Below are 11,940 nucleotides of genomic sequence, written 5' to 3'. Positions count from 1 at the left end.
CGAATATAAAGTTATTCAGGTTGTGTGGTCAAATTTCGCTTTACCAAACCCCACTTTTCATAAGGTTTGAAAAAGAAAGTTGTTTGAACGTGATTTAATAGATTTTTTAAGTTCATAAAATATGATAAGAAAAACTTCCAACTATATTTCACCAACCCATTTAGGACTCGTATGACATTACGTATAATATCAAAGTTGGTATAGTTGACTTTTCGAAAACAAATTGGTGATGTCGTAAATAGGTATGCCTTATCAGAAGAATCAATCAAGTCAGACCGAGCTGGAACTAATGGCTTCCTCCCTAACTAGTAAATATCTCCTTCCTTCCTAGTCGGATAGGTATAATTCACCTCGGTCAGATGGAAATGAACTCATCTTGATCGGTTGAGATAACCTACCTAGGTCGGATTGGTGATTATGTACCTTGATAGGTATCTTAGATTGAGAGGGCACCTTGCCATGTGTCAATAAACAATTGGTGGGGTCAATTTGATAACATCACAAATAATGATCAACTTTAGACTCACCATATTGACACCCCGCTAGGTACATTAAGATAGACTGATACAATCATCTACTTGATCAAACATTTACGTACATATACGCAAAACCAAATACACATATATAACCATTTAGGTTGATAAAATGACCTAGAAACAATAATTAGGAATCAAACTCATGACCTCCACAATCCCACGTCAAGGATGTAGTCAGGATTTGCAATAAGGAGGGGTACAACGAGGGTTCAGGGGAAGTAAAAAATTTAGGCTATATATATGTCGTTTGTTAACATCCAGTTTAATAAATATAACTTGGTCTACAAGACTAGAGTCATTTTAGTTATATATATCATTTTTTATTACTAAAAATTGATAGATAACAAGAAAAAAAAATTATGATTATTAGTTTTAATGAGTGGCCATGAAATAGTAGAATAACTACAATTTAACTATAATTATCTTTGACTAAATCTGTGGTCAATAACTTCTGTTTCATGATGCATAGTAGATGAATAAAAATGCTACAAAGAGTTGAAATTGAAATGAAATAAACAAAAAAAAAATAAATATAGCCTTTTAGATAAATAAATTGAATAAAGAACAATCTTTGTTACTTAGTGACTAAGGAACAACACCAAATTCTTGATCACCATTAGTGAAGAAACAAAATAGGCAAAATAAAAAACACAAATTGAGCACCATAAGTAAAGAGACAAAATAAAAAATAAACAAAATATAAGCTTTTGGGTTGATAAAATTAGGGAAAGTTTTAGGCCAATACCTTTAAGATGACTTTTAGACATTTATGTCCACTCCAAAAATACATGGACATATAAGTACCCATAAAAATAATAATTACATCACTGCCCCTGCTATGTATTAGTTCATGTTAATGTTTGAAACAATAACATGAAAGAAGAAGTCTCAAATCCAGACGATTCTGACGACGGTTCGATACATCACCACCATCGTTAGACTCCCCCTTATTGAGATGCACAATGTCCAGTCATATTTCATCCAAAACGACCACTAAAAATGGAGACCCGAAGTTGGCCCGTTTTGCTCGCGTAATGTTACTATTTCAAACGGTACCATGATGATGATATTACTGTTTCAAATAGTAACATGGACATTAAAAAGTCCATCTACGTCATATAATGTTAATATTTTGATTGTATGATTTTACAGTTTCAAAACATAGAGGATTAAGAATATAAGTCAAATTATTTGATTGTATAATGTTACATTTTCAAAACAGTAACATTGAAAACTGTAACATTATAACTATACAATCTCATATCTACACGATCTCAAATTTGAACTCAATACATCTCAGATTACGAAGACGAATAAGAATAAAAAGAAGAATAATAAGAAAACGAAGAAGATGATAGTAGAGGTGCGACGGTAGTGGACGAGCGATAGTGGAGATGGACGATGGTGGTGGTGGAGGTGGAGGTGGAGGTGGCAGTGGTAAAAATGGAGGGGAAGTTTCTAAAATCTAGAAACCTTACGTCTATGCCTATTGAAGAAGAATGACAAATAAGAGAATATGAAATTATTAATTTCTTAAAAGAGGCATTTATGTGGAAAAAATATACTTACGTGAAAAAGAGATTTTCAAAGAGACCTATGTGTCAAACAATTGTCAAAGTGGCACTTATAGGGCATTTGCTAATAAAATTATCTAAAAACAATAAGTAGGAACCAAACCGATAGTGAACTCGTAACCTCCACAATCCCACTGCCCCTTCTAGGATGGTCACGTGATCCTCCACCTCCCATCTGACTATGATATTTTTCCATTTTTCTCTTCATCACTTCTCACGGACGCCGGCTTGCAATGTTCTCATCCCAATTCATACACACTTACTCATCAAATAACAAAAAATCATGAGAAAAAATAGATGTTGTGAATTAATGAAACAAAACTCAAATATAGAAAACTACGAAAACAAAGGAGATAAACATGACACAAGATTTAATGAGGTTCGATACAAATTGCCTATATCCTCAGGCGGAGATTAATGAAGAATTCCACTAATATGAAGAATATTACAAAAGATATGGGCTCTTGAACTCAAGAAATAACCCAAATCTTTATATCTCGCTCTAGACGACACTCTCCCAATGTGTACAACTCAATACAACCCTCTCAAGTAAGCTCATACGAAACCTAGTTATAAATAAAATATATTTATAAGGGCTATCCCAACTACAAATCTGTGACACTTGTCCAAACTGTTTGAGGATCTATCCAGACGGATACTAAACTGTCTCCCAAAAAATGCACTTATGTCCATATCGCTTGAGGATCTGTCCGAACATCTCCACTGTTTGAGCCAAAATTTCACAATAGAGCTGTCTAATATAACAAGCTGTCCTATTCACATTTTTTCCATACTCATACATAAAATATAGGTGTTAGATTCAATAATTTATATGTAGAACAACGTGTGTATTATGAATGCTACAAATGACAAATTTGTTATTATGTTCATTGGGTTTTTTATTCCAACAGCTATAAGCATTTTCAAATTATTTTTGATAGATGTTTTGCTTTTAGTCTCACCAACCACACTATAAAACCTTTTTGTTTCTTGATAGATTGATGATGTATTGTCCTTTTGGCAAGGCGGCTCCACCCTGTCAAACGCACAACAAACTCCAACAGTTTCGTTGAGAAATGCCAGCGGAACCGTTGGCCAAAAAAAATTGGAGTTTTTTTTAAGTGGTTCAAGCATCTTTTAGTTATTTATTATTAAACTAAGATGGGTCCCATAGTAATAATTACAGTTTACTACTTTTTAATAAAAATATGGTTGGGCCCACCTAAGTTTTTGAACATTACCTGTAAAATGAATTTATATTATTTTTTACTTAACATTTGTTTACCTTAACATTTCTTTATTAATTTTACTTAAAAAATATTTACATCTCTTTATTAGTATTTACAACATTATATTTTATGATTTTATTTCTTTTACTAATTAACATTTTAAGCTTTGATATAAAAATATTTATGATATAATTAAATTAATTCTAATAATAAATTATATTTATTATTAAATCTAATAACAAAAAGATTAAAAATTTATTATTAAATTCAAAATAATTTTGTTCACCAAACACCTCACAACATATTTCACTGCTTTCAGCTCGGCTTTTCTTCCACAGTTTTTCCGCTAGCATTGAAAATCAATCTAACCGCTTTACCAAACGGATCCGTAAATTACTCTAAAAAAATATACATAACTCCAGCACTTGTTTATTGTTTATTTTTGTATTTTAATTTTGTTCGTGCAAGTTGGTCGATATTTTTTTAAAAGATCTGATAGGTTGAAGAACACCAACTTTGACTTCTTTGACTAAAATTTCATATCCATGTTCAATAATTTAAAAAATAACATACATGATGGTTGTGAAATGTTGTTTTACATGCTAACATATATACTATCTAAAATGTTGTGACTCTTTGGTTGAATTTTTGTTGCATATACAAGTTCAAAATGTTGTGGCATACAGGGACATTATGCAATTTATCATAAAACAAAAATGATTAATTATCAAATTGTACCACATTTCAAGTGAATTAGGGACATCTTCAACAATAAAAAAGATTAAGCTCTTTACATATTTAAAAAATTAAACAAAGTATCTTCTAGTTGTCCGACAATTAAATTTCAAAATATTTATCATATTGGTGTCTTCCAGCACAATTGTTTTTCTTGATTTCCCCATATTTGTTGATTAATGTGAAATTATGTCATAGCATATACAACGTTAAATTGCACACTTTGTAAAATAACTTTATGATGAGACATTCGTGAAGAAATTAGTAAGTTGTTCTGTTGCCGGGTTCTTTGTTTAATTTTCTTGTTTAGTATTGGTGTTTAGGTTCTTCTTTAAAAACAAACACTTCAATGATTAATATCATTCCACAAAGCTTGGTTCATATATCTGTCACCATGACTAGTTTGTATGTATGTATACATCAAAATGTAACATTTTCTCTCACACTATACATACCTTGTAGAACATTTTTTTCCCAATTTTAGGTGTGCATCCTTTTGCATGTTGATAATATCAAAATGACCTTACCAATGAGGTTACTAACACGTGGCACTCAAAACACATACAAGACAACCTGGACAAAAGGACATGAGAAGCCACCTCGCCCTAATCGAGAAGGTACCTCGACACAAGCCGAGGAGGCCATTTATCACATTGATGAATCTATATCCAGAAAAGATACAAACACTAAATAGAGTCGGACTCCCCTTGGAAGAGGAATCTAGATAGGATTTACCCACAGAGAAAATTCTTATCAAAACCAAAGAGAGAGAGTTGTACTCCTACTACAATTAGAAAATTTCAACTCATATAAAAGGGAGACCTCAACGTCATGTAATTTCAATTGCTTGTTCTGAGAGGGAGAGACTCTAAGTGCCAAGCAATTCTCCTTAGCAAAGTTTTGTGTTGATGAGTACTTTGCTGACTTGAGCATCAAAGAGATTCCCTTGAGCACATCCTTGAGGCCCTACCATAACTTAATTATGTTCATTCATTGTATAGAAGGAAAGGAATTTGTCATCAGGAAGGAATCGAAATGAAGGAATTCGCCATCAAAGAACCAATTTGACTAACTGATTCGTCTAATAGGATCCATCCTATTTGTGACATCATCACATGTCTTAGATATTGAAAAAAGCTATTGTGTATGCCCCAAATAGCTGATCCGCTACTAGTTAGGCCATTAGTTAAGGATTCAACACAACATGCGAAGTGTGTCTCTCAAATTTTTTTTTTAATTTAAATAGATATAAGAAGTTATAAGGATCCCAATAAAAAAACATCTTAGTTATCCCAGTAATGAAATGTGTCACTCTCTTGTTCACTTAAACAATGCTCACAATTTATCATAAGGGAAAAATTCAGTGAATTTTGTTTAAGCAAAAGAGAGAAAAGTTACATAACTCCAAAATCTGAACTCTATTTAAACATAATACATATAGAACTCATTTAATATCCAATAGTTTACATTAATTAATTGGGGTGAAATGTAATCATATTTGGAGTCTCAATATTATTCTCAAAAAAAATCTAATTTTGTTTGGAAGGAATTCTATGCATCAGTGAGTAGCTGCCTGTTTGGTGCAGTGGCCCGCTCTCTTCATTTCCGCTGCACCAAACGGTGCAACGGCTGCAGCGGAACCGCTCCACAATTTACAGCAGTTCCGCAGCAATATAAGAAGCTCCATTTAGGAGCTTCTGTAGGCGGATCCGCCTACTCTTTTTTTTAAAATTTTTTAATTGTGGGGCGCACGTAATGATTATGTCTTTAAGTTTTTATAATAATTAATGTGGACCCCACAATTTTAATAATATATATACAATTATCTATTTAATATTATAATATTATGTATACAGTTTTCTAATATACTTAATTTTTTTATAATAAATTATATTTATTAAATTTTAATAAAAATTATATTTATTAGATTACGTATTAAAATAATTTTAATACTTAAAATATTTTAACAGTTATAATACTATAAAAATATTTTAACAGTTATAATACTTAAAATAAAGAAATATTAATATTTATTAATTAATAATTAAAAATATTTATTAATTAATACTTAAAATTAATTTTAATCAGAATTATATTTATTAGATTAATTTTAATATAAAAAACTAATATTATAATACTTTATTTCAACAGTTTTTTCGTTATCGTCAGTTTTTAGTTCACCAAACACCTCACAGTATATTTCATAGCTTTTAAGCTCAGCATATTTTTCACAACTTTAAGCTCAATATATTTTTCACAATATTTTCATTAACATTGAAAATCAAGATTTTCCTGTGTCAGATAGCCTAGATTTATCTTGCATTTCCACGTAACGAATGTTACGAAGCAAACTCGACATGACAGCCACAAATGGCACCGCATCAGACGGTGTAACCTACGTACATCTTTTGCCAAATCCACCAACCGTACTCACTAAATCTCAGCCGTCCATTCACACACACTACTGACCTATTTATACATCCTCACTCGTCCCCATACGCTCGCTCAAACTTCGCTCTCCATCTTTGAAGCTCTAAAATCTGAATCTCATATCTACATCTACGAAATGGCTTTACTCGTCGAGAAAACCGCCGGCGGCCGCGAGTACAAGGTCAAGGACATGTCCCTCGCCGATTTCGGCCGCCTTGAGATCGAGCTTGCCGAGGTCGAGATGCCTGGGCTCATGTCCTGCCGGACAGAGTACGGTCCCTCTCAACCATTCAAGGGCGCCAAGATCACCGGCTCCCTCCACATGACCATCCAGACCGCCGTCCTCATTGAGACCCTCACCGCACTTGGCGCCGAGGTCCGTTGGTGTTCCTGCAACATTTTCTCGACTCAGGACCATGCCGCTGCAGCTATTGCTCGTGACAGCGCCGCTGTGTTCGCCTGGAAGGGTGAGACTCTTCAGGAGTACTGGTGGTGTACCGAGCGTGCTCTTGATTGGGGTCCTGGTGGTGGCCCTGACCTGATTGTTGATGACGGAGGTGATGCTACTCTGTTGATTCATGAGGGGGTTAAGGCCGAGGAGATCTATGAGAAGACAGGGACGCTCCCGGATCCTGCATCCACCGACAATGCAGAGTTCCAGATCGTCTTGACTATCATTAGAGATGGACTCAAGACCGATCCTAAGAAGTACCACAAGATGAAGGAGAGATTGGTTGGTGTTTCTGAGGAGACCACCACTGGAGTTAAGCGGCTGTACCAGATGCAGATCAATGGGACTCTCTTGTTCCCCGCTATCAATGTTAACGACTCTGTCACCAAGAGCAAGGTATCCTACTTGGCCAGATCTAGTTTCAGTTTTTGATATGGTTTAAATCTGCTTAGTTTTTATATTTTGTTTGTCAAATACTTAGCCTTTGCTATCAGATTCGGTTTAGCTGTTAAAGATCTTAGCTTGAAACATTAAGTGTGGAAAATGATATTTGTAGTCCACAAATGTATGTTAGCTTGGTGGTGCTAATCCCCTAATGATATTGCTAGTAATGCTTAATATTGGTTTGGTTGGTATATTGTACTTTCTTTTATTCTCCTGTGCTTAAGCTCTGTTTTTGGGTTCCGGTTAATGTTTATGATTGAACTCTTCATCATAAACGTATTTCTTTCATTTTCATATTTTCTCTGACTGAAGATATAACCATATCGTATTTCCATTCGTGTTTGTATGAAGTCAGACTAATCTGGTTTGTAATGTCATATGTCTAGGCGAGCAAATTTGAATTCTTTCTTAAGTTAGATTAATCATTTCTGTAATTTTGGTGCAAACAGTTTGATAACTTGTATGGTTGCCGTCACTCACTCCCTGATGGCCTGATGAGGGCTAGTGATGTCATGATTGCCGGCAAGGTTGGTGTTGTCTGTGGTTATGGAGACGTGGGCAAGGGCTGTGCTGCTGCTTTGAAGCAAGCTGGAGCCCGCGTGATTGTGACTGAGATAGACCCTATTTGTGCCCTTCAGGCTCTCATGGAGGGATACCAAGTCCTGACGCTTGAGGATGTTCTTTTTGAGGCCGACATCTTCGTCACCACCACCGGCAACAAGGACATCATCATGGTTGACCACATGAGGAAGATGAAGAACAATGCCATTGTTTGTAACATTGGTCACTTTGATAATGAGATTGACATGCTTGGGCTTGAAACCTTCCCTGGCGTGAAGAGAATCACCATCAAGCCTCAAACTGATAGGTGGGTCTTCCCTGACACCAACTTGGGCATCATTGTGTTGGCGGAAGGACGACTCATGAACTTGGGTTGTGCCACTGGCCACCCTAGTTTTGTCATGTCATGCTCATTCACAAACCAGGTGATTGCACAACTCGAGCTCTGGAGGGAGAAGAGCACTGGAAAGTATGAGAAGAAGGTGTATGTTTTGCCTAAGCACCTTGATGAGAAGGTGGCTGCTCTTCACCTTGGGAAGCTTGGGGCTAGGCTTACGAAACTCAGCAAGGACCAGGCTGACTACATCAGTGTTCCTGTTGAAGGTCCATACAAGCCTGCTCATTACAGGTATTGAAGGACAAACTCTCAAGAACTTGAGAAAAAGAGTACATTTCGAAGGCTTGATTGTTTTTTTAACAATATGGCATTGAATAAGGTTTTGAATGGGACTTTGGGGGGCTGCTGCAGGGTTAGTATTCTTTTTCACTACCTTTGATTTTTTGTATTCTTGAAGACAACAATTAATTAAGGTTGTTTATTGCGGATTTGAGTAAAGTTTTGTGCATTTTTCCGTTCAGTTATGAACTACTTCTCTTGAGGTTATTAACGTTATTACAAAGGAAAATGACATAGGTACATAATTCTTGATATCCATAACATAAATAATCTATGTGGCATGCCAACTAAGCATGCCATATAGATTTATGTAGTCAAAACCCTAAAGTTGAATACTACTTTTTTGACCTCACTTTTTTGGTTCTCTCTCCCATTCTCTCTCTTCAGAGATTACACACCACTTTTCTTCTCTCTCTTCGTTCCAACTTCTTTCCTCTTTCTTATCCCAACAATCTTTGGGATAATTACATTGTGCACAAATAGTGCAATTATACAATGGACCAAATACACTAGCAAATTCATAGTGTAATAACCCCTGGACTAAATACAGAGTCAGATTTCATACTTTGTGTAAAATTATAAATTGTCAAGATACATTACACAATAGTTTAGGGCCTACAAAAATATGTATTATATTTTACAAATGACGGTGTAAAACCAATATTCCTTAACAAAACCTAGTGCAATAATACACTGGGCTAAATACACTATCAAATTCATAGTGTAATAACCCCTGGACTAAATACAGAGTCAAATTTCATGCTTTGTGCAAAATTATAGATTGTCAAGATACATTACGCAATAGTTTAGGGCTACAAAAATATGAATTACATTTTATAAATGACAGTGTAAAACCAATATTCCCTAACAAAACCTAATTACATTGGTCTTACATTTGAACCTATAGACAATAACGAGAAATATGCTTAGGTGCTCCTCACGTAGGCGAGTCCATTTGTGTCTTTGGTTTTGGTCATCCTGAAAAAGAAGGTTCAATTACATTACGCACTAGTGAACGATGACTTTCAAACAAACAAATTAGGTTGTGCAAAATGAGAGGATATCGAAATACAGAAAATGCATTCGAAAAATAATTACATATCAAAATGTCAATGTGTTGAACTAGTGCATTGTGCATAATTTGTAATGTTCCAAATACAATATGCATTGCCCAAAGGCCCAATGGATGCATCTCTGTTTTTGCAGTGTCTAAAAGGGATTTAGAATTTGATGTATCTATCAAGGTTGCTAAAATTTTTAGGCAATACCCAACAATCTTTGGGTTAATTACATTGTGCACAAATAGTGCAATAATACACTGGGCCAAATACACTATCAAATTCATAGTGTAATAACCTCTGGACTAAATACAGAATCAGATTTCATTGTGTAACAACCCATTGGGATAAACACACTGGAAGAAATACACTACCAAAAATCACAACTATGATCTTGAACATAAAAAACTATAATAACAATGTCATAACAAATAAACAAGCCAAAACAATCAAATCAACAAAAACCACTACAAATCTTGAACATGTGAAACCTAATAATAACAATGTCATAACAAATTCAAACAATGAAACCTAATAATACACTAGATCATAACATTAGACTTCACTATCACCAAAGAAACTTGAACTCAACTCCCCATCTTGATAATTAAGATTTTTCTTGACAGTGTAATTAATTGGGGACAGTGTAATAGCGCACTGTAGCATACCTTCGATTTGGATCTCTATTTTCCGGTGGCTGTTTCGAGCGAGGAAGGGCTGGGCTAGGTGCTCCTCACGTAGGGGAGTCCATTGGTGGTGTCGGGTTGTCAAACCGACATCAGAATCAGTCGGATCTGTGATTTTTGTTCGATGGATACCTAAGGCTTCATGGTGGATTTTCGGCAAAATCAACAACCGTTGACAGCAAAGTGGTGGCTGGGCGTTGCTCCTGGCGGCCGGACGCTTCTTTTGGCGGCAAAGGCGATCATATTGGTGGCCGGATGGAGGAGGTATGTTGTTGGCCGTGAAAGAGTGAAGCAACCGGCATAAAAACAATGAAGTCGCCACCAATTGATTTTTAGGATGCAATTGGACATCTGTTCTGGTCTACGAGAAAAATGGGAAAGGGGGTCTATTGAGTATGGGGAAGGTGTTAAGCACCTCTCAACTCCCGAAAATGGTTACCTTTGAATGTTTTCCTATTTGGCTCTAATTTGTTTTTGAAAATCCCATTTTGATGGGTCTTATTGGAATGTAGTGAAAAATCCACTCGGAGTGGTTTGGAAAAAAAGGTGCACGGGATCACTGTGGCCATTCCTGGCTTGGTCAAAGATTAGATAAAATCCCACTTGGAGTGGGTTTGGTAATTTGAAAAAGGGTGTGCACGGGATCATTGGGGACATTCCCGGCTTGGCCAAAGATGAATAAAAATTCCACTTGGCGTGGATTTGGATGATTTGAAAAAAGGTATGCACGGGATCATGGGGGCCATTCCCGGCTTGGCCAAGGATGAATAAAAATTCTACTTGGAGTGGATTTGAATGATTTGAAAAAATGTGTGCACGGGATCATTGGGGCCATTCTCGGACCAAAGATAAATAAAAATTCCACTTGGAGTGTGTATTATAATGATTTGAAAAGAGGGTGCACGGGATCATTGGGGACATTCCTAGCTTGGCCAAAAATGTTGATTTTGCTTAGTTTGGATGAAAATTTCCACTTGGAGTGGATTTTGATGTTTTTGAAAAAGAGACTTTTTGGGGACTTGGTTGATGTATCAAAAGGGCTCACAATCAAGGAGAAATGTTCAATTTAAGCCTTACTCACAATTATGTTCTTCATGAAAAAAGAATAATCCATTTAAGGCCCATCGGACAGGCCAAATATCTTTAAATCCCCTTTGAGTCCTTAAATAAATTCTCCTAATCCCTAAAAACATATTAACTTTCCGGGTCCACGAAATCCAAATGTTTTGAATGAATGCCAATGGAACCCAATATCTTGAAGGCTCCTTGGTATTTAAACAAAACATAAAGGTTCCGTAAATTAATCTTGGTGTGTTTATTAAAGTGAGACGGCTTGGATTAATTCTAATGACTAACGCGTTGCATTTATTTTCATGGCATTCAAACAATCCTAACACACGTCTAAGCATCATGGCATAGTGTGAAAAATCAAAGTCCTAAGCATGCATTCTAATGCAATTCATTCACAAAATCAATTCCTAATTTCTATATGCTTCTAACATCCTAGAATATCATGTATGCATTTTTACTATTTTTGTTACACTATTACAAGACTTACAC

At 35.5% G+C, this 11,940-nt stretch overlaps 1 protein-coding gene across 1 annotated transcript; it reads left to right on the top strand.

Moving 5' to 3' along the window:
- The first annotated feature begins 6,565 nt into the window (after nucleotides 1-6,565).
- LOC119984562 (adenosylhomocysteinase-like) lies at nucleotides 6,566-8,812 on the top strand. The gene is made up of 2 exons (XM_038828561.1): nucleotides 6,566-7,351; nucleotides 7,849-8,812. Exons 1-2 carry the CDS (start codon nucleotides 6,641-6,643, stop codon nucleotides 8,593-8,595), a joined length of 1,458 nt encoding a protein of 485 aa, XP_038684489.1. The 5' UTR covers nucleotides 6,566-6,640; the 3' UTR covers nucleotides 8,596-8,812.
- The last annotated feature ends 3,128 nt before the right edge of the window (nucleotides 8,813-11,940 follow it).

The sequence above is a fragment of the Tripterygium wilfordii genome, chromosome 18, assembly GCF_013401445.1.
Source record: "Tripterygium wilfordii isolate XIE 37 chromosome 18, ASM1340144v1, whole genome shotgun sequence".
NCBI classification, from domain to species: domain Eukaryota; kingdom Viridiplantae; phylum Streptophyta; class Magnoliopsida; order Celastrales; family Celastraceae; genus Tripterygium; species Tripterygium wilfordii.
The sequence above is the reverse complement of the archived record's forward strand: the minus strand, read 5'-3'. Positions and strand labels throughout refer to the sequence as shown.